This window comes from Heterocephalus glaber, unplaced genomic scaffold (assembly GCF_053883595.1).
Source record: "Heterocephalus glaber isolate CG9 unplaced genomic scaffold, H.glaber_assembly_v1.0 deba00001472, whole genome shotgun sequence".
Taxonomy (NCBI): Eukaryota; Metazoa; Chordata; class Mammalia; order Rodentia; family Bathyergidae; genus Heterocephalus; species Heterocephalus glaber.
In genome coordinates this window covers 11465154-11488156 of record NW_028258315.1, presented here as the reverse complement: position 1 = coordinate 11488156, position 23003 = coordinate 11465154, and the positions used below count along the sequence as shown (strand labels likewise).

At 43.8% G+C, this 23003-nt stretch overlaps 2 protein-coding genes across 10 annotated transcripts in view; one reads left to right on the top strand and one right to left on the bottom strand.

Moving 5' to 3' along the window:
• Nucleotides 1–19937, bottom strand: part of Hivep1 (HIVEP zinc finger 1) — a 126226-nt gene extending 106289 nt beyond the window's left edge. For 4 of the 9 annotated variants that reach the window (XR_015439312.1, XM_087181779.1, XM_087181781.1 and 1 more), the window contains exons 1-2: nt 19626–19937; nt 13501–13643 (exon numbers count right to left, since the gene is read on the bottom strand). Coding sequence is in view for 8 of the 9 variants with exons in the window: in XM_087181779.1 (XP_087037905.1) it covers nt 13501–13540 (40 nt within the window). In the remaining variant the exon portion in view is untranslated. Of the gene's footprint in view, nt 1–13500; nt 13644–16331; nt 16467–16792; nt 17029–19625 lie in introns of those variants that run through there. The other 5 variants (XM_004847684.3, XM_087181780.1, XM_087181778.1 and 2 more) reach the window with 3 other exon arrangements.
• On the top strand, nt 15843–17142 carry LOC147826191 (uncharacterized). The gene has a single exon (XM_087182560.1). The coding sequence runs from the start codon at nt 15843–15845 to the stop codon at nt 17136–17138; it is 1296 nt and encodes a 431-aa protein (XP_087038686.1). The 3' UTR covers nt 17139–17142.
• Nucleotides 19938–23003: the final 3066 nt, after the last annotated feature.

Here is a 23003-nt window from a genome sequence, read left to right as displayed (position 1 = left end):
GGGCCAGGAAAATGTCCCACACAAAGGTACACTTGGTATACACTGATGGGAAATACATCAAGGACAAGGAAAGGAATTCATAAATCCTCTTCCAAACCGCAACCACAAATCCAAACAAAACTGTCACAAACCCTGTCTGTACTCTAGACACCAGCCAAGCCTTCCACAAACTATTTCTTCTTGGAAAGGACTGAACTTTAGGTAATATCAGTACAGCAGAACCCTATGGCGTTCTTCCCCAAGGCTGTTTTTGTCCCTGGCTCCAGCTCAGACAACGCTATAGTTCAACCAAGAGAGGCAGGTGTGGGGGCCGGGGATTTAGCTCAATGGCACTGTGCCTGCCTCACAAGTGCAAGGTCCTGAGTTCGATCCCCAGTATTGCAAAAAAAAAAGAGAGGCAGGTATGAAACCACCAGGTCCGCTAGATCTAGAGTTCAGTCAGTTATATGACAATTTCATCAGCAAGAGAACTTGGAAGGTCAGAGGCTCTGGTGGCCTGAGGTTGAGGTGCTGCTCCGGACAAGCAAGACTCCAGCAGGCTGGGTAGGAATTGAACTGAGAGCTCTGGAAAGTGAGGCAACCACACCCAAAGCATCTGGTAAACTGTACAAACAACCTGGCGGACCAGACATTAGATAGGGTTCCAGCCACTTGTGCATCCCTTGCCAACACAGCTTGCAAGGAGATAGGGGGTGAACATCAAAGCCAGGGCAGGTAGCAGAACTGCCGGTAATAGGAAGTGTGCCAGACCATTCTCTCATCATCAATGATGACTGAAAGCTCCACTGGGTCCAATCAACCTTTAACCAGCCTTTGGGTAAACAAAAAATTATACAGCTGGACACTTCAGAAGCTAGACTTTAAGTAAAAGCGCAAACAAAAGACAAACTTGAGCAGAGACATCAGGAGCCATGCAAGGTGGAAGACTGCCTTCAAAGTTTGGATCAGGACAAGTTACTAAACTAGGGAAACAACAGAAAAGACAGGGACTGGGAATGAAAAGTTGCTACAATCCATTCTCTGAAATGCTGAGTATTCAACCCTTGGAGATATGAAGAGAAACAAAGTATAACTCAGGCTGAGGGGAGAAAAGTAGACAACAGAAATTATCTCTGGCTGTTGCATTTAATAGATTAAAACTTCAAAGTAGCTGTTATATGAATACATATCAAAACACTAAAAGAAAGTATGCTTAAAGAATTACTAAAGTATGATTAGCATAATAAATAAGACTCTCAAAAAAGAGACTGAAATCATAAAAAAAGAAAACCAAACAAATTCTGGAGCTGAAAATTACCACACATGAAATGAACTCAACATCAAATTTGAGTTGGAAAATCAGTACACTTGAAGACAGATGAACAGAAACTTTCCCATCAGAGGAACAAAGAGAAAAGAGATGGAAGAAATATGAAAACAGAGCCTCAGAGACCAGAGAAACACCAAAATACCAACATCCAGTCAGCCCTCTGCATCCAACGAGTCAACCAGATAAAAAATATTTGAAAAACACCGCACCTATACTGTACACATGCATGCTTTTCTTATTACTCCCTAAATACAGTATAATAGCTACAGTGGACCCTTGACTTTCGAACCCAATTCATTCCCTAGAGCTAGTTTTAACTCAGGTTGGTCAACTGAAGGCTCAGGCTCCTCTACACAGCCTTCAAAGTCTCTCCTGTTTCCAGGCCAATCTCGGTGTCTTTAGAGAGACATCGGGCCAGGATTTCTCAACCCCACACAGAAAAGAATGTTGTCATGTTCCTTCCAGAACTCTTTAGGGGTTAAATCTGTACCTGAGACCATCTGGAAGCACAAGTGGCCCTCATTCAGGTCATAACTCTAGACTGTGTTGGTAAGTTAAAACTAAAATTCCGATCTAACCCATGTTATTCGTATGTCAGGCCAATCGTAACTCGAGGGTCCACTGCATTTACACAGAACTCACACTGCATTAAATATTATAATGAAGTACATGGGAGGATATATGTAGGTACATCATTTTCCATAAAGAACTTGAACATCTGCAGATCCAGGTACCTGAGGGGGTCCTGGAACCAATCTTCCTCAGATAGCAAGGGAAGACTGTATATATGATGGGAGAAAAATGAGGCAGAAAAAAAATACTTGAAGAAATGATAGCCAAAATTTTCCCAAATTTGATGAAAACAGAAGTAATAATCTAGGTATTTAAAAAAATTCAACAAAACTCCCAACAAGATAAACACAGAGATCCACACCTAACACATCATACTCAATTTCTTGAAAGATAAGAAGGAAATAAACATGAAAGCACCATACAACATACCATTCAGCTCACACAGGGGTAAGAATGAAAAAAAAGACCACCACAATAAACAGCTGACTTCTCATCAGAAAATACAGCTCAGAGGACAATGGAATGGTCAGAGTGCAGAAAAACAACAGCAAAATTTTTCAAAACTGAAGGAAAAATAAGAACATTCCATGACCTGTTAGAGACTTTAAGATGATCTGCCTTACAACAAAGGCTACATAAAATCCTTCAGACTGAAGGCAAATAGCACAGCATGACAACTCAAATCCACAAGAGAAAACTGCTAGAAATGATCAATATGTAGGCAGTTATAGGACTCTTAATATTTTTGTCACTTTTGTTTTAAATTATTAAAAACAAGGTTATGTAAAGCAGTAATTTAACACTCCATACATACCTCCATACATACAAATCTCAGTGAGATAAGAGAAAAAAGGGAGATATCGAGCAAAGTTTCTGTATTTTACACAAGTTCAGTCAGTATTCTCAAGTAAACAGTCATACATTAAGATATACACTACACTCTCTCCAGAGCAATCACTAACTATTGAAAAGTAAGTTCAAAAGAGAAATCAAAAGTATACTTTAAAAAACGAACATAAAAGCAGGCAATGAAGGAGGCAGAGAGGAATAAAAAGTACGATCCAAACAGAAAAATAGCAAAATGGTGGACCTAAATGCAATGCCAATTACATTATAGCCACCCAAAAGAGAGACTGTCAGACTATATGAAAAAGCAGTGACAATAATACGCTGTTCGGTGGAGACATAATATAGATGCATATAAATAAAAAAGTTCAAAGTAAAAGGACAGGAAAACAGAAACTCCAACCAGCCAAAGTCTACAGTATCAAAAGGTAAAACAGATCATAACCACCACCAGACCTGTGAATTAGAACAGTGCACCTGACTGCAGACTTGAAACAGACTGGCTTATAGCAACACTATTTGTACTAGCTCCATCCAAATTGACATAAATGTAGTGCAATATTCATAAAAGAATATCACTTACTTAGCAATAAAAGGTAACGAAAATCCTGACACATGCCACAATGTAGATGAACCTCAAACATATTATACTAAATGAAAGTTAAATGTAAAAACTATACATTGTATAATTCTACATTCAATGTCCACAAAAGACACTGGTAAAGAGACAGCAGACCAGTAGTTGCTGAGGATGGGAGTGCGGACAAATTGCAAACAGACTCAGTGCAATTTGGAGGGTGGCAGACTTGTTCTAAAATCAGATTGTGGTAAAGACTGCCCACAACACCTTTTGCTGCCTGTACAACTACTAAATATCACTGAATTGTACTTACATTGCATCAGTTTTATCGCATATACGCTACATCACAACACCACCATACACTATACAGTAACATGACTAAGGCAGTAAACTACTGTCTGAAGACTAAAAAGGTACTTTTTCTGTATAAAATACAGGCTTAATGCAAACTCTAGCTCTTCCAAGATGTAACATGAATGCTGAACATGTAACTCATTAGTCACTTGGCATTAATTCCATTAAAGCACAGCAGATCAACATACACTATCAACATCTAGCAGGCCAAATAAGGCATTCAATCATCTGGCTATGCAGTCATATATCTCCTTCTATATGGTAGTTGAATATTTACTTATATCTCCGCTTGTCAAATATTTGCACAGCTGTCTTGACTTTCATGAGTAAGCCATTATGGTGTTTATGTCAACTATAAATTTTGTAGAAAATGGGGGCAGAGCTGTTGAAGTCTATAACATATCCAGCACGTGAAGCAAGGCCACAAAAATCCACACAGAGGCTTCTGAGCAAGGACAGCCATTGTGGCCCTTTGTTTCCAACACACTCCATCATCATCAAAGGCCCTTCCTGTCACTGAGAAAGCAAACACATGGACAGTTACTGATTCTCATGTTGTTTTTGAGCCATATGCTCACATTGGCATTTACCAAAATAAAGAGGCTAACAATTCACTTTATCTGTGGAGACACACAAAACTGCTTTCAAAAATTTCTCCAAGTACTCAGTCATTACAAAAATCAACTGAGTCTATTCCTACACGTGTAGTATTAAAACAAGCAAAATGAAGTAAAACACGCTAAACGCACACAAAAAATCATTTTCTCTACCTATTCCCCTCCCACCACCCCAAAACTACAGAAATAAAGAATCATTAGGATAACAGAGCAAGTGTAGTAGAGAACAGTGAGAATCAGACAGAAACCAGAAATGCAATTATGTTCTCAACTATTTAAGCACAAAGTCTAATGCTTGATGTGTTGATAGCAAGTATCATGCTTGTCCCATCCCCAAACCCCAGCCCTCCACTCACAAGAGGCAGAATTTCCTTTCAGGTTCCACTTTCAGAAAGCATTCCTTTAAATACTCCTGTCTTTTGCTGAAGAACAATCTGTTCCAAGGTGTCCAACACAGTCTGATGCTGGAAACAGGGCTGCTGTCAGTATTTCACTACCATCTTGTGTTCAACACAGTGGTGACCAATGAAGACAGTACAATTAGAGAAAGAATAGTATTCTGTCTGGCAAAACAGCGGGCTCGGCAAGGAGCCAGGTCTTTTGGGTGGAAACAATCTTGGCATCAGAAGATCAAGAGAAACTGAATGTTTCTGGCAAGACAAACCCAATGTTGAAGGTCCTGCCTTCACAGTGGAACCACGATCTGTGGGACTCCTTCCAGAACAAATGTGAATTCCCTTGGCACACCTTGCAGGCACCAGACTCTTACATGTTAAAGCGGCAGCTCTCGGTTCTCCTAAAATTCAATCCACTGCAGTCTTCTACAGCAAGATGGGCCATTCTTATTTACTCCCAAATACAAAGGGATTTAAAAATAAATAAGTCAATTCTCTTAGTTCAAAGAGTAAATATTTTAGGTTTGGTTGGCCGTATGCAACTGGTCAACTCTGCCACTGCTGCCCCCAAACAGCTGTACACAGTATGTAAAGGAATGTAGACTTTTTCAACATTTTACTGCATGTATCAAGAGGGAAAACTGCAGAATATTACTTCTACATTTTTCTTATATATTAAATGTCCTCACATTAGTTTCCCCAGAAATACCAAGACTTCATGTCTGAAATTTAACTGTTACACTGAGACTATTAACTATCGTGATTATCCATGCTGAGACATCTCTATATTGTGCTACATTTAACCAAGCAAATCGCATAAGCAAACATCTTTAGTGAACCAAATATTCTTCCCAAAAACTTGAAATTCCCTTGATCGGGACACCAAATCCAACATGGAGTAACATACACAAACACAACTCTGAAATGGATTTTCAATAATCAAAGTCTTAGAAGGGGAAATAATAATCTACCTAACTGTGATCTTCTAATCTGGGCTCTGTGTATCAACTCAGCTCATTTTCTTATGCCATCACATACTCCCCCAACTGTATGTTTAGCCTACTTTTATTTGGATACTATCACTATTAGGCAGTCATATGCTGATCTAATCTTTTTCTTCACAGCCAAATCTAAAAGATTTAGAAGATAAGCAAATGCAAGCACACTTCAAAACAATTAGGATGCTCTCTTAAATTCAAACTAATCATTTAGTCACAGATATACCTAAGCACCATAAAAATCTTTGTATTGATTAAATAGGTGTAATTCTTAAGACTACCTTGGCTTCATTTCATACTCAGGGATTTCTAATTTTTTTTTTCCTGGTACCGGGGTTGGAACTTAGGACCTTGTGCTTACAAGGCAGGTGTGGCGCCCCTGAGCTAAGTCCCCAGCCCTAGGGATTTCTAATTTAATTACACAGTGATTCTAGTTAAATAGTAGCCAACTATTTATATTTTATATCAAACTTTATATTTTTTGAATTTTTTTTTCAGTACCAGAAGATGGAACCCAGGGCCTTAAGGCAAGTGCTCTACCACTGAGCTACAACCTCAGCTACATTTTCTGAATACTTCTGGACAGCACCACTCTTAGAATACCTTCTAGAATGAAATTCATCATACAAAATTTCTCACAACATCCTAGAGTTGAAAAAGGGGAAAAAAAAAACTTCTCAAAACTTCGCAGTTTTGATGTCATAAAAGATTAAAAAAGGGGGCCAGGGATTTAGCTCAGTTGGTTCTGCCACCTGCGTCGAAAGCAGAAGGTCCAGAGTTCGATCCCGGTACCAAAAAAAAAGATTAAAAAAAAAAGAAAGTCAAAACTAATGCAACCCTGGACTAAATATAAGCCTAAAAAAGCTTAATGCTCAAAATATCCTTTTTAAGAAAAATGACTTCTGTCAAAGAATTCTGAAAGGATCCTATTTGATTATAGGTTTTGGTGCTTAGTGAACAATGGCTAACAGAAACACCGTGTATCTTTTTTTTTTTTGGTACCGGGGATTGAACTTGGGACCTTGCGGTTGCAAGGCAGACAATAGAACCACTGAGCTAAATCCCTGCCCCACTGTGTATCTTTTATAATTACCAAATTATTAATATTCAGAACATCACTAATTAATATTCAAAAGAATACTTATGTTTTTAAACAGTTAAATATGTGCATGAAAAACAAAGTAATTTATTCATAAAATATTTTCCCACATAACACAAAGAAGCAACTTTAGCCCAGACTTGTTCAAATTGCTGCATTCTAAATGTTGAGCTTAAAAAAGTGTTTGTATATGATAGGAGATTTTATGTACATTATGTACTTTTCTATTCTACAGTAAGATAAAATTATACCTCATCAGAATATATTTTGTACAAAGACGTTCTAAAATAAAATCATTACTCTGGTTAATCATACTATTACATTTTATATTTGCTCTCAAAATGAAAAAAGCATTTGGCTAATGTTAATAAGCATACGAAATGCATCAAATAAGCTCTCAACATGAGCTGAAAAATAATTATCTACCCAAAAAAGGGGGACAGTTTGCTATACTGAATCTATTCTCACATGTTTATCATAGTCAAACTAAATATTAGCTGTTTACATCACAGCTTCTAATAACATGAATGGCTTTCTATGTATGTGTGTGTACGTACCAGCAAAAAACTATTTAAAATTATGACTTATTTCCTTTCTAGCTACAGTCATATATAGTTGTTCTTCCTCTTTTTCTTCTTCAAATGAGCTGTGGGGTTGTTTTCCTTAAACGATTTCTGACTTCTCAAATCATGAGGCTGACAGCATGCCTGCCGACCTAACATTCAAATGTGAAAAACAATGTCTAAACAGCTGGAGCACCACATGACAATCACCGAACTTAAACACAGTCTGCTTCATAACCTTAAGAGGACAATCCTGACATTAACCACCAAACATAAGATGCTATTCATGGTAGATGAGGCTATGAAACAAGGCCTAGAGTAGGCCCACAAATTGATAGCAAATGAAAACATTCATCTTCAATGAGTCCTAGAAACCAGGTGGGTTTCTCTTGTTTCAAATAGGACTGGAACAAAAACTAAGAGATGGCACCCATCTAACCCAAAGCCAGCCCCTTCCTTCAATTCCTCTTGAGCCGTGATGCCAACACATTTTACAGCAGTTCAACATAATAAAGTGTAAGACCTCACAATTTCCTGAGCAGTTTCCTGAGATCTAGATGGAGACAGACAAATATTCTGTGAAACCTCATTTAACACTGTCAAAAGCAAGACAAACTTTGAATAAGCTTAAGTGAAAGAATGGAGGGGATGGCAGCCTGAGGAAAAGTTTTTCTCAATCTCTTTTCTGCACGGGCCTCTCAGCCGCACATCCCCAATCCCTGAGCAGCCAGAACAAGACTGGAACGTGTCAGTAACCAACACGGAGCAATGTGCACCCTCCTGCTGCAGCCTAAAATGCAACAGAAGGTTTCATGTGGGTGTTCTCCCTTTCCTATGTTTTTGAAGAGCACAAAACACAGGAGCTTGACATGAACCAGTGTTTTCAGAAAGTCATGGCTCCCTGCGATGAGTGTTTCCCTGTGTCAGATGCCCTATCGTCTAGTCTTCACCCATTATCTGCATTTCCCAGCTGAGGAAACTAACCTTCCAGCTTCCCCAAGACCACAGGGCAGCTCATTCACAGCCTGAAGCCAAACTCTCCCCTCACACCCATCAATGTTCCAAAGGGAGAAATTCAGGAATTCTATGGTAAAGCTTCAAGTTCAACCTAAATTGACAGCAACTACTTGGTTTTTCTGTCCAGGCAATTAAAACTTTGTTTTATCAGTAGATTCTTAATTAGACACTACCAAATATCAAAAGAAGCATTTTCTACCCAAGGTTCAAAAATGGAAACAAATTTCATGACAAATTATCTTAACCTTCAAGTCTGGTAAAAAGCTAACACATTCAAATATTCCTCTGTTGGATACAGATGACCAAAATGGTCTCTTCCAACACATTTATAGTTCAGCTGTGATGAGAGAGCTGTGAAGAACAATCGGGATGCGGGATCATTAGCTCAGTAAGACACGCAGCGACACAGCAACAGGAGCCCAAATCATGGTTGTAGAGGGAAAGAGATTTTGACAAAGGGGAACGATAAAACAGTGGAAGGAGAAAAAATATGACGAGGTAAAATCTTTTGACAGAGACATTTCCCACACAGCACGAGAAAAAAGAATGGAAATGGGGAGAGGCAAGAGGTAACTTCCAGAAAGAAGCAAATCAGAGAAATGCTAGATTTTGCACGTAGAGCTCCTAAAATGGCAAACGACTACTCAGAGGATACAGAAAAGTGCAAGGGGGCCAAACTCCACTGTCCCTTAGCCAAATCAGAACACTGTACCTCATCTTTTACAGTGGGGGACATCCACAGACCCATGTGTCAGTGGTAGCCATGATCTAATCACCCCTCAACACACACGGGAAAAGTTCTCATTTTTTAAGGTGTGTTCAAAGACAAATGCCCTTAACCAATAAAAATGAAAAACAGCCACATCAAGTTCTAAAAATATGCTTTGCAAAAAGGTTAATACTCAGTATTTTCCACATTGACTTCCAATTTTAAAGCAGATAAAGCTTTAAAATCTTAGGGCCAAATACAACAAAATGGGTAAAACCTCTTCCTTTTTTTGCCAAAGATTTGAGACATACTCATAATAATGACTGGCATCACAAATAAAAAAGAGCCCTTTAGCCAGGCATGATGATGGCACACACCTGTAATCCCAGCATTCAGGAGGTTGAGGCAGGAGGATCACTGCAAGTTTGAGACCAGCCTTGGCTACATAGTGAGTTCAAGGCCAGCCTGGGCTACATAGCAAGACCCTACCTCCAAAAAAAAAAAGCCCTTTATGCTGATAGGCCTGGCACAGAAGCCCCCTGCAAGCCGTTGGTTTCTCCATTCCATTATTACCCAATGGTCCGACCAAAGACCCAAGAAGGCCCAGACCTCCTCCCCAGAGGAACTATCAGTAAGGAATGACCGCTGGGCAAGATGGCGCTGCTCTACGTTACTTCACCAAGACCACATGTGGGAGCTTTGGAGAGGAACTTGGCTAGACAGCCTTCTTCAAGCAACTCGAGACAACACCCCAAGCTCTTCTTCTGAACACCATGTGTTTCTCTCCTGCTTTTCCGAAATTTCTCTTCCACTTCACTAAGGATAGACTGGTGTTAGAACTTGATGCAACCTCCCTGTGCAGCAAAGATACAGGTGCTGCCTGTATCACCTGGCCAAGGGCAAGAGACTGAATTTCACAGCACCAGAGTCCTACAAAGTAGACAGGTCACCCATTAGGTCTGAGTCAGTTTCAAGGGTGCCCCAAATTTACTTCCTACCCTGGACATACCAATTCTCACACTTGCCTACCAAAGAACCTCTAAGAGAAGAGAAGAAAACCCTCCTCTTTGGGGAGCACAACCTGTGTTCAATTTTAAAATCCACACAAATCTTGTAGATTCACCCATGATAAATCCTGGCACAGTTATTTCTCATACTTACCTAATAATCCAATACCTGTACATGTACACACACGTGGACATGCACATTGGCACATACATGTTTTTCCCAAAGTAAAATTCCCAGCCCCAGAAAAACACAATGGTATTTTGTGGCTCTGCACATCCACAGGGACACACCCACCCCAGCTGAAGAACCAAGAATAAATCAAAGAAAGAGTATATTTTGAAAGTTAAAACTGCTTTGGAAGATTAATAAATAATTTGAAGATTTCTCTAAGGTACCACTCTTAAAATACTGACTTAATGACCAAGTACAAGACAGCTGCCCTTCACAGACTGTTTTCAACGGAAGCCTAAAGGGAGGTGATGGCTTTGTAAGTGCCTTCCCCCCAGCACTGCAGCAGCAAGAGGATCCGGGCTGTGACTCCTGGTGTGGTTTTCTGATTTCCTCTCCCATTTCACATCTAGTTGTTTGACAGATGTTTTCTGGAGGCCAAAGCAGAGCGTCACAGGGAAAGCAAACCACTGTTAAGCCTTTGACTGTCTGACTTCATTCCTTCAACAAGTATCTGGGCTCCCTTCAGCTGGCCAGGCAGCTGTAAGCCCAGATGCTGTCTCTGTGCAAACTGGAGTACGGCATGTCCTCTGCACAGACAAACCTACAAGCAGGACCCTCTGCTCCACAGACTCGCCTCAGTGGGGACCCCTGGTGTCGACGCCTTGCCCACTGTAGTAAATGAGACAAGGTGCCTACTTTAGAAAGTACAGATTCTAAGTGAGGCAGCCAGGCAAACACACATTCAGTTTTCAACATTTTCTACAGGACCCTGAAAACTCAGACTTTATATACTATACTACACTTAATATTTTCTCCAAACAAATCTCCACCTTATTTCACACTGGTTCCATAATCATTAAGCTGAACTTGGGCTCAAAACATCTACCTATACCAACAGAATTCTGGGACGTTTTTAGGTAGAAAACAAGCACTGTTTCCAGATTCAAGCAGGCCAGAAATTGACCGCATTTTCAAATACCACCTTATGGTAATTAGCCAAATTTATCTCTCCAAGTAACATTTTCAATTAGTCTATTTTTTTGTGCCATTTCTTACCTTGTATGTACATGCTTGAGGTATATTTTTCACTTATGGTAATAAATACAGTCATGCACTGCATTAACCAGGTTTCAGCCAACAACAGGCCACATACCCCACAGGGATCTCATCCAATTGCAGTGGAACTTTAAAATTCTTATCACCAAGTAACACCCTAAAGATTGATGGTGAACCTTTTAGAGCGTTCAATGATAAACAGCTGGCTATGGCCCATGTGCCACAGGTTCACCACCACTGCCCTGGAACAAAGCAACATTCACGTTTGCAATGACGCTAGAATAAGCAAACCTACCGCGTGGCCAGTCATGTAACAGTAATGCAGACAACCATGCACACTAGTAATATGATAATAATAACTTCGCTACTGGGATGTGTATTTACTATACTATACTTCATTAGAGTTTACTTCTCCTTTTTTTTTTAAAAAGTTAACTGTAAAAGAACTTCAGGCAGGTCCTTCAGGAAGGATTCCAGAAGACACTTGGAATGACAGCTCCACGCATGTTACTGTCCCTCAAGACCTTCCAGGGGGCCAAGATGTAGAAGTGAAATCAGGGACATTGATGATAATGACCCTGTGTAAGGACTAACCCAATGTGTGTGGTTTTGAGTTTTTAACAATGAAGTTTATAAAGGAAAACAAATTGTGATTAAAAAATGCTTACAGAATAAGTATATCAAAAAAAAGAATTTTTTGTATAGCTGTAGAATTCGTTTCAAGCTAAGTGCTAAATGTCAAAACTTTCTTAATTTATAAAGTAAAAATGTTATAGTAAGCAAAGGTTACTTTGCCACTGAAGAAAGAAACACTTTTATAAATGTAGCGTATCCTGAGTTTACAAAGTCTGCAGCAGTGTTGGCAATGCCCCCAGCCTTCAGAGTCCCTCCCACTCATTCACTGACTCACCCAGAGCAACTTCCGGTCCACAAGCTCCATTCATGGCAAAAAAGGGTGCACCGCTTTTTATCTTTTCTACCATTCTTACTCTACCTTTCCCATGTTCCCTTTGTGTTCCAACTACCTACACGATTGAGTATAGTAACTTGCTGCAAATTTCTACACCCCAGGAGCAATAGGCTATGCCAGAGTGTGCTGCAGGCTAAGTACTGAGGTTTGTGTAAGTACACTTACTGATCTTTACACAACTATGAAATCACCTAATGGCACACTACCCAGAATGGGGCCCTATCATTGGGTGATGCATGACTATCTTTCATAAAATATTTTATTCATTTTGGAATTATTTGCTTTAACCGTTCTTTGCGTCATACTTCTATATTCTTATCTACTAAAGTTAAATATAAAAGATAATTGCTATTCTCAATTGATAGAATACACTGGCATAAAGTAAATCTTTTAAAACAAGATATATTACTTTTGTAATTTTTTTTTTTGCTATTGGGGATTGAAATGAGGACCTTGCGCATGCGAAGCAGGCAGCGGAACCACTGAGCTAAGTCCCTGGCCCTACTTTTGTAATATAAAAGTATCTCTTTACATTTAAGAAAAACATTCATTTTTTAGTCTTTGTATGAAATGTGTTGTTATTATACGTTTTTGTTTTGTTTTGTTTTTGTTTGGTGCTGGAGATGGAACCCAGGGCCTCAAGCATGCTAAGCACACCCTCTACTACCAAGCTAACCACCAGCTCTGCATGCTTTTTTTTTTTTTTTTTTTCCTTTGGTACCAGTGATTGAACTCAGCTCCTTGCGCTTGCACAGCAGGCAGTAAAACCACTGAGCTAAATCCCTGGCCCTCTGCTTATTTTTAACCTGATGCTTCCTCATGGAAAACGTTGTCCAAACATGGTCTGGGCAAATGTTTCAACTACAACTCTCTTCACTTCTTTTCTTTCTAATGTATCTTATAGTGCAGTACAGAAAAAATTCTCAAAAGAATTATCTATAGAAGAATGAAAAACTACACGTAAAATTCACCCAGGTGGCAAAGAACATCAACCATTCATTTCAGATTCCTCAATCTGAATGAGTCCCCTTAGGAAATAATTAACCTGTTTTTAACACCCATAAATGTCTGGGACTTATTAAGTATCTCCTAACAGACAGGAATTGTTCAGGGCAGGTAGAAACAATAGAGAAATAGAGCTGGCCACGAAGCAGGGTCTGTATCCCAAGACCTGCCATCCCTGGCACCAAAGACTTTATTAAAGGACATAACTTCTAATGAATTCAGAGCCTTACCTCTTAGATTTCTGGGATGAATCTGTTTTGTTCGAGGCATCTTCTTAGATTCAGGAGCTCCTTTTTTTCCTTAGAAACGATAGGAAGAGCAGGTCCCAAAAAGGTGGCTCCATAAACTCAACGTACATCAATTAATCCATGTGCTAAAAATGGAAATAAAACAAGATGCATATTTTATTACCTTCAAAGGAAAAACATACCTTAAAAGTTACAGCTTAGTACATCATTAACTTAACTCAACAAAAAGAAACCAAGCTGGGCACCACTGCAAAACTTTATTTTTAATTAAATATAGGACAAGTTGTTTTGCCAATATCTGGCCCTTCTCATTAGGAAAACAGCAAAAAGAAATCTCTATCACACAGGACTGAAAAACTTCACTGTTCTACCATAACCTTACCTGCTACGATGGTAACCATCAACCTACAAAAGGGTTATGGCATATACAGTCCATTTGCCCATTCCTAACAGTGGGCGCCACATCTCAGTCACCTTAGAGTTTGGTTAACATGCATGCTTATCATGGCTGCTCCCTATTAATCGGTCCTCCCTTGTAGACTCAGGGTAGAACTGCACTTTCTTCCCTTGTGTTAAGGTACAACACATGACCAGTTCTAGCCAATGACCTGTGAGTGGAAGACAGACATGCTGCCCTTCCAAGCTAGAGCATTAGTCACCAGGGCAAGATGCAGGAGAGAATTCTGACCCCTCTAACTCTGGACCAGCACCTTCTGGGCAGCAATTCTGACAACTCAGAGCTGAACTGCCACTAACTCACCAAGATCACAGAGCACAAACAAGAAATAGCTCTTTGTTGTTTTAAGTCACTGAGATTTGGGAGTTATTTGTTACTGCAGCATAACCTAGGCTGTGCTGACCTATACATTTTTAAAAAGTGATTTGAAATACAATATGTTAAGCTGACAATTATTTTAAACCTGAGCCACTTCTCTCCAACAGGATTCTTTCTCAGTGATCCCAGACCTAAAATTTTAGTTTTAACTTCCTGCAATAAAGCTGATAAGCAAAGCCCATTATGCTGGCACTAAATATGAAACAATGTTTAATCACTAAACAAACACACAAAAATGGAACAAACTGCTGTGGTAAAAACCTGGCACTGTATCTATTACTAACCAAGAAAAAAGAGCTCACTGATCCCTACTATGTGCCTCTGTACTTTCTACATAATATTACATTTAATCCTAACAGTAACCAAGGCAGCTTTCATGTTTCCATTTACAGAGAGAAAGAAAAAAATTGGGGGGAGATTAAGTAACTTGCTCAAGAACCCAAACTGAAGAATGTGGTACCTCATGACTCAGTTTTTCTCAGTGCCTATTTCCTTAGAGAAGGGAACACCTACTCTCAAAGAGAGTTGACTTTCTTTTTTTTCCAAGAGGCTGCCTGGCGGCATACTTTGTTGTCAAAGCAGACTGGATTCAAGGCCAGGTTTTACCCAATACTGTGTGGCCTTATTCTGGTACTTAACCTCTCTGAAGATCTGATTTCCCAACTGTAAAACTAGGAATATTATCCACCTCAGAAAGCTGGTATAAGGACTAAACATTGTAGAAGCTTTGCCTATGCACAAAACCGCTGAAATATTAATTCTCCTTAAGAAAGTCTGTATGGGAAAGAACGTGTCTAATATCCTAACAAGGTTTTAGAAACGTATGTTTTCATTTTAGCCAAGAAATAGAAAGACTACAACTAACCTCTGAATTTCATTCCTGAGGCAGCTCTATGTGGACACAGCACAAAGATACTCGCAATTTTTAAGGGCACTAGGAAAAATATGAAATATGATGCCCAATACTACTTATATTTCACCAAGCACTGTGCTAAGAAATAAGATATGGTTTCTCAACACCCTTCACTAAAGAAGCAATCTTTCCACTGTTGGATCCAGGATGGTTCTGATTCAACAGTGAATTTAAAGACTAAATTAGAGTTAGATACATTGTGTTTGCACTAGGCTCCATTCCTTGCTAAGGCTTTTAAATGGTCACGATATTGCGAAGTTTTAAAATCGTGAACTCCGATTTGTACTCCCATCATGTGATCCGACCCAAGCAGGAGCATAAATGTAAAATATGCAAATTTCCAATCTGTAACGGGTTTCTGCTACCCCACTCCCTGTCTACCCACTGTCCCTAGCTGTCCATCCCACGTTTAAATCCTTGGGGGGAGGGTGAGGGAAATGGGTATGTTCAAAGAGAGCCGCATTGTAGTGAACTATGGCGAGTGATAAATGGTTACTTTAGGAAAAAAATAAATACTACATGGAGCAACACAGGACACGATCAGAAAGTGTAAAGACAGTTTCAAGGAGAAAAAACATGAATGAATGTGGAGGGCGGAGCCTGGGAAAACCCCTCTGCAACGCTGCACTGAACAAAGCGCTTCGAATGCCAGGAGGAGGGGGCAATGGAAGTGCCAGCCCGGGAAGCAGCCTAGAGTGGATGCGGAGAGCAGGAGGCGGAGGACGAGACGAGGCGAGCGAGCGGGGGCGGCCCCGAGACTCCTCCACGCCGACAGCTCGGCCGCCGCCCCCTCCCCTCTGCAGCCCGCAACTCCAGCCCCAGCCAGGGCCGCCCCCCGGCCCGACCCGCGCCCCCAGCCCAGCCGCTGCTGGCGCGCGCTCCCAAGCCAGCCCAACCCGGAAAGAAACTACCCAGGTGGCCGCGAGTAAACAGGCACTTGGAGCTAGAACGAAAGGGAAAGCGAGCCACAAAGCCGGGAGGTTGGGCGGCCGAGGCCTGGTCTCCCTCACCCCCACCCTCCTGCAAAAACTGCGTCTGCGGCGGGAAGGCTGGGTCGCTCCGTACCTGCTGGGCTCGCAGCACCGCAGCTCGAGCAGCTCGCGAGCGGCCGGGGCGCCCCGAAGTGGCGAGCGGCGCCCGCGCGATGCCATCCCCTGCAAGGTCGGCGGCGCCACGCACACGCGCGCGCCCCCCGCCCCGCGCCCGCCCCGGGGAGGGGTCCGGCCCCCGCCCGCGCCCGCCGCCGCCGCCGCCGCCGCCGCCGCCGCCGCAGCGCCCGCGCCCAACCTGCGGCCAGGACGCCCGGCGCGCGGCTCCGCAGCCGCCCAGGCGCGGCGCTGCTGCCGATGGCGGACCGCGGCTCGGGCTCTGACCCCCCTTCCGCTGACAACCCCGACACAAACACAGCTCCCCGCGCCGGGCTCCGCGCCGTCCCCGCCGCCGCCCAGCGGCCGCCGCGGCTCCCCGAGGCCAGCGACGGCGCCCACCGCGCCCGGCGCTGGAAGCTTAGCGGGCGCGGGCTTTACCTCTCCCGGCGCGCGTCTCGGGACCGCGGGAGGCGAAGGTCGCCGGCTTCCCCGCGGGTGGGCGGGGCGGCAGGGGATCCCCGGGGGCGGGAGGCGGGGAGGCCGGGGCGACGACGCGGGCGGGCGGGCCGGAGGGGCGGGGGACCCCGGCGGGGCGGGCGCGGCGCCAGCTCGGCCTCAGGCAGGGGCCGGGCGGGGCGCTCGCGTGGAACGGGTGCCCCGTGTCTCCCCGGCGGGGCGGACCCCGGGCCGCGCCCGCCCCGCCCCGCCCCGCCCCGCGCGGCCGCCTCGGGGCCGGGGACCGGGACGGGAGGGGCTCAAAAGCCGTGGTGGCGGCGCGGCCTGAGGCGGCGGGGGAGGGGCGGGAGCGCGGGGTCGCGCCGCTGGGGGACAGTGGCGCCCAGTGGCGCCCCGAGGCGCGGGGCAGGCCCGGCGGTCACGCGGCCGGGGAGGCCCCGCCGGGTCGCACGGTCGGGGGCGGTTGGCCGGCGAGAGGGGCGGGGCCGGAGTTTCTCGGCGTCGGCCCTCGACTTTCGGAAGCAGGATGTGGGCCGGCCCGGTGACGTCATGGGGTCTCCCAGCCCCGCCCCTCGCCCGGCCGGCGGGGGTGGGGGAGGGAGGGGGAGGGGGACCCCAAGGGGGTTTCCTCAGCAACGCGGAGAGGGAAGGGCAAAATCATTGTGAAACTTGAAACTCATTAACTTTGAAAAACAACTTTGCAAAACCTGGAGGGGTGGGGGCGGGGTGCCGGCCGGGAGAGTAGCAGGGGACAGGTTCTAAACCTCGAACTGAAACCACTTCTGGGTGGTGGCGGGCGTTCTAGTAAAAGAGCCCGGAAAGCCAAGGTTATTCCAGAGGTGCTTCCCAGAGCCCGAGCTGCGCGCGCAGTTAACCCCCGGAGGGCCAGCCTGACAGCTCGGCGGACCCGGGAGGGGACTGCGGGGGGCGGGGGAGCGGCCTCTGGGAATGCGAGGGCGGAGGGAAAGGGGCGTCTCCGGTGCGGACCACAGTTTGACCCGGGCTGCTAAAAGCAATAGAGAGTGGAAACCTACGGGAAAGACTTCGGGGTGAGGAGGTTACTCAAGAACTGTAGCAATGTGGGCTCAGTGTCCACACGCACACCTGAAAAAGCAGGCAAAAACCACCGGTTGAACGGGCCGTCTCCAACTTGGGGCTGGGGGAGAGACAAGGTGAAACAAAAATTTTGAGGCAAAAAAATTAAAAATTTTTATAAAAACGAACCGTTCTCTCCTTTTAAGGAATAAAAATGCTAAACGACCTTACACCCACTCAGACAGCTGGCCATCTGTGCACATTTGTAGTGTTTTGTTCCCCTAGGCTTCCTCAAAGATGGCTGGGTCTTTCCTGCTAGGGTTGACCCCAAAATTCCCCTGAGGAAATCCTACCTCTGGCTCACTTGAGCTAAGAAAAGCTCAAAGCCCCGGAAAGGGAATGATTAAAAATGGAATACTCAGGAATGGCGAGTTTGAAGCCAAAAATAATGTCATGCAAAAGGGAAAATGTGCTTACCAAAAAGTCAGTTTGGTTTATAGGAGCAAAGTTCCTCCAGCAGCAAATATAAAATGATGTCTAGCACACTGTTAACCTTTCAATGAAATAATGCAACTTGCAATTTTCAGTATGATATAATCATCTCTTAGGAAATGAAATGATAAGGTTGCAATCACAAAAAGTAATGTAACTCCATAACTGGGTTACTTGAATCAAGAAAACGGTCAATAAAATATTCGAATAAACATTCAATTAAATATGAAAATACTAATCTATCCGGGAAAATATACCTTAGTAATAAATTGAGTTTGTGTCACACAGGAAGTCAAAACTGCTAATTGCATGAATCCTTTTTTTACCCTATAGCTGAACACAACAGAAATATGTGGACACAATGTTTATTTAAGGATCTAGCGTCTTGTAGACTTTTCAACCAAGTGTACCTGCAATTTTGAATTGTAATACATTAATTGTGCCATTTCAATTTGCTTTCTGGAGCAGCAAACCGATATTAAACTTTTCTTTGAAATCCACACAACACAGAACACTCTCTAGTAAAGTTTTGGAGTTTTCTAAGTCCAATTTCTTTGCCCAAAATTCTGACTTGCCAGTTAGCAGAATGCAAGGGAAACGCATCTCGGTTATTAAAAGTGGCTTGTTTCGGCTTGTTTTGGGCAAATTCAACATAGGTTCTCAGCAGGCGTCAAATAAACGGATCGGGTTGGGGTGGATTCGTGGATCCAGAGGAGCAGTATAAGGAGGAGTATAAGGAGGTAAGGAGCAGTTCGAGCTGTCAAAAATCCTGGCACAATGAGGGAGCGGGTGACCGTTCTCCGCAAGGCAGAGAGGCTCCAGCCCACCTCCCCGCGCGACGCCAGTGTCCCCCGGAGGCGTGGGGTTGAAGGCGAGGTCACCGCCAGACTCTGACGCTCCACCCTTGCCGAGCAGTTTGGGGAGCGCCCACGTCCACGCGCGCCGCGCCCCCGCCCCGGCTCCCACGCGGTGCCCGGGCTCCCCACGGCCGGCCGGACACCTAGATCGGCCACCGGGGCCACGCGAAGATCCCGGGGGTTCCTCCCGCCGCCGCCAGCCGGGTCACAGCGCCCGACCTCCTCCCGCCCCCTCCGCGCGCGCCGGGCTTTCCCGTCCACCAGTCCAGTCCCCTCCTCCTCCGCCGCCGCCGCCTCCACCCCCTTCTGGGGCGACCCGGCGGCAAAACCTTCCCTGCACCTTCTGCCAACTCTGCCCCACACCCAAGCTTTTCCCAAGCCAGGCTCCAGACAAAAGAACCCAGAGAAAAAAACAAAAACAAAAAACTTACCCAACTGCAAAGTTGGATCCATCGCTTCCTGGGTTTAACTTTTAATTTTAAAAACAACAAAAGCAGAAACCAAAAGCCTCCTAGGTTGGAAGTGGGCGTGAGAGGAAATGCTAGGGGGAGGTGCTTCATTCCCTCGCTGCCGGCCCCCCCCCCCCCGTCCCTGCTGGGGCTTTGATGTTATCTGTGCGCCGCCTCCGTGGGTTTATACCTTGGGCTCTGAGCCCAGGGTGACGCACAGCGGTCCGCACTTAGCGGAGTGAGGGGAGCAGGTGGTCAGGGGAAGGATCCGGCCCTGACCCGCCTGAGAGTCACATTTGCACTGTTTCTCTTTCTCACCTGCACTCTAAGGCCTGCTCTACCTATCCAATGATCTCGGAGAGTCCAATCCTGGGGTGTTTTGTTAGGCACTGAGGAGGAGGGCCTAAGTTAGAGTCAGCCCCCCCATTCGTAGTACTGACTTAGAATACCGTGTTAGTGGAAGTTTTCTGACACTGGTCAGGTTTGTAAATAGATGTTACTTGCTGTCTGAGAAGAGACAGGAATGTCCCTCTGAAGACAATAAATTTTTTATAACACAACCTTAACATGCCCCGCACACCTTTCCGCTCACGTTATGGAAAGCTTGTAATTATTTGTTTTACCTTGTTCATCTGGGCACTAGGACAAGCTGGTTATATTTTTATATTAAATTATCAGTCTCAGGACCATCACTAACAAAGTATTAGCAAAAGATGCTTTAAAAAAACAGGTTAGTAACCAAAAAGGATGGCGCTGTCCAGGAACACCCACTATACAATGCCAACCTGCATTCAGGCCTTGGCCTTTGGGAGTTTACAAATTAGTGGAGACACGATAAACACAGGGAAAAAATACCTAGAGGGAAAAAAGATACACGGAGAAGCTTATAAACAGAGCCAATTAAAGTTATACAGAGTTATTTACATGATTGCTGAAAGGTTTCTAGTTGGGTGGAGGGCAGGAATATCAGAGGAAGTTCCATCCTGAGGGCGAATCGCAGTCGGACTTAGAAGCAACGTTCCACATTTGACAGTGGTGTGAGAACAGTGTTCGGGCAGGGGAAAAGCTCAAGGGTGTGTGACAGCTTTTCTGCCTAGAGCAGAAAATTCAAGCAAATGTGAAACCAGAACGCTTTGGAGGGTGAGAGGGAAGCTCTTCACTGTATGGTGCTTAGAGATACACCTGGACCTTCCTAGCACATGGGAAAAGGTGGCTTCTTTAGTAGTAATGAGCTAGGCAGACAGAGCAGGCCTAGGCATTACTTGAAAGGGGTTAAGACATGATACTGCAGTTGGTAGCCATTGGCTTGGGCCAAGAATGCCCTTTTTAAGGAAAGTTATTTGTCACTGGTGAATTTAGGATAGATATGGAACCTGGTTACACATCACAGTAGGACTTGTGCTAGTCATGGTAATAACACTGGTGGTGGTAGCGAATGACAATTGGTGAGAGCTTACAACTGACCGGGTCCTGCTGTGTAATCTGCTATATTCCGCATCACAAACCCAAACCTGCATGAAGAGACAGAAACTAAAATTATCTAGCATTTCTAAAATGCTAGACAATATGCTAGCATTCACAGGGCTAGTAAGTGGTAGATCCATGACTGAAATCCAGAGGATAGTAATCTGTTTTGTAAAAAGGAGATCACAATTTATTATATGCCACATGTGTGCAGTGAAAAAAAGGAATAAAAAAAAAGTCTGTATTTTCAAATTTTGAGAACCTGTGTCATGAAAATGGAGATGTTGGGCTATTTTGATGCGTAAGGAGGAGAAGAGAAAATGCATCTGAGTTTAGCTGTGTTTAGTTTTTTGGGGAGTTTTTTTGGTACCAGGGATTGAACTCGGGTCCTTGTGCTTGCGAAGCAGGTGGTGAAACCACTGAGCTAAATCCTCAGCCCTTAACTGTGTTTAGTTTTAAGAAGGGTGATTTAATTCACATCTATGCCAATGTGGATGGTGTTAATCTTACAGGATATTATTAAAGGGAGCCCGGTCTCCAACTTCATTTAAAAACATTTAGTTCAATGGCAAGGATGAGGGTTTAGTGGGTTTTATTTGGCAAAATACCTGTTAAGCATGGGACAAACTAGATGGGATTGACCAAATGATACTTGCAGTTCTTAGAAGAATTCCTGGTACGCACTGTCCACAAGTACTGTAGCATCTTACAGAACACTGGGAAGGGACAAGCAGCATTCTCCAAAGACAACCCAACTGTATCCATGATTACTGATGGGAAGCAAGTGGTGTCTCCTCTTTTAAGGATGCTACTCCTATGGAATCTGGATCCTTATGATCTCATTTAAAGCCTTTTTTTTTTTTTGGCACTACTGGAAGTTGAACCCAGTGCCTTTTACCTGCTAGCCACGTGCTGCACCTACACCCCCAGATCTTTTTACTTTATTTTTGAGGCAGGGTCTCATTAAATTGCCCAGTCTGGCCTCAAATGTGGGATTCTCCTGCTGAGATTGCAGGGTACAGGTGTGCACCACCATGGATGGGCCTTAATCACTCTATAAAACACTTGTTTCCAGATACAGTCACACTGGGGGTGAAAGGTGAGGGCTTCAACATATGCATGGGAGGCAGGACACACTTCAGTCTCTGGCGGACACCGGGAGTCTTTTTACATAGAATTAGTGATAGAGTTCCTGTCAGCCTAGAAAGCAAGCTTCCCAGGTGCTTGGAAAAGACCAAAAGGGATTCATTCTAATCCCTCGTATTTCCAGGAAGAATTCCTCGTCAATAATTTTTGAAATATTGTTGTGTACTCTGCTCTTCTAGTAAAAGTTGTCGAATCTCCTATGAAAAGTCATCTTTGGTATACAGAGCTACTGTGCTGTAAATAAAGCTGAGCTTCACTAGAGAACTCCCTATGCATTAGCTCTACCTCCTCCGCCTGTTCCCAAATACTTTTTCTGTTATTCCATCCCGGATTCTCACCAGCAACTGCACTACCTTTTATTTCCTCTTAATATTCGTTCCTGGATCAAAAAGAAAATTCTCCTCTGCTGGCATTTGGATAGAGATTTTGCGACTCGAGCATTCTGTGTAAAGAAAGAAAAGTTGTATACGGACATAAATTTTTTTAAAGTATGGCAGTGTAACAGTTAAAAAGTGATTTATAAGGAAGTTATGTAACAGTGATCCTGTCTAATTCAACCTACATTCCTTACCTTTTCTTTCTGGGTTGTTATAATTATTGAATTAAAGAGTGTTAAGATCAAACATCTTCTTAGGGATGGAGAGAAAAAAACAAGTACTCAGAAATACTTATACTGCCCTGGAGAGAATATACCCATGGGTTAGACTCCCAGGCTGACCACTCTTGTTTCTCCAAGCCTCACCAAATCCC

Bases quoted from the DNA above. Each gene is read 5' to 3' on its own strand.
- LOC147826191 (XM_087182560.1), top strand. From the start codon at position 15,843: ATGAATGAATGTGGAGGGCGGAGCCTGGGAAAACCCCTCTGCAACGCT.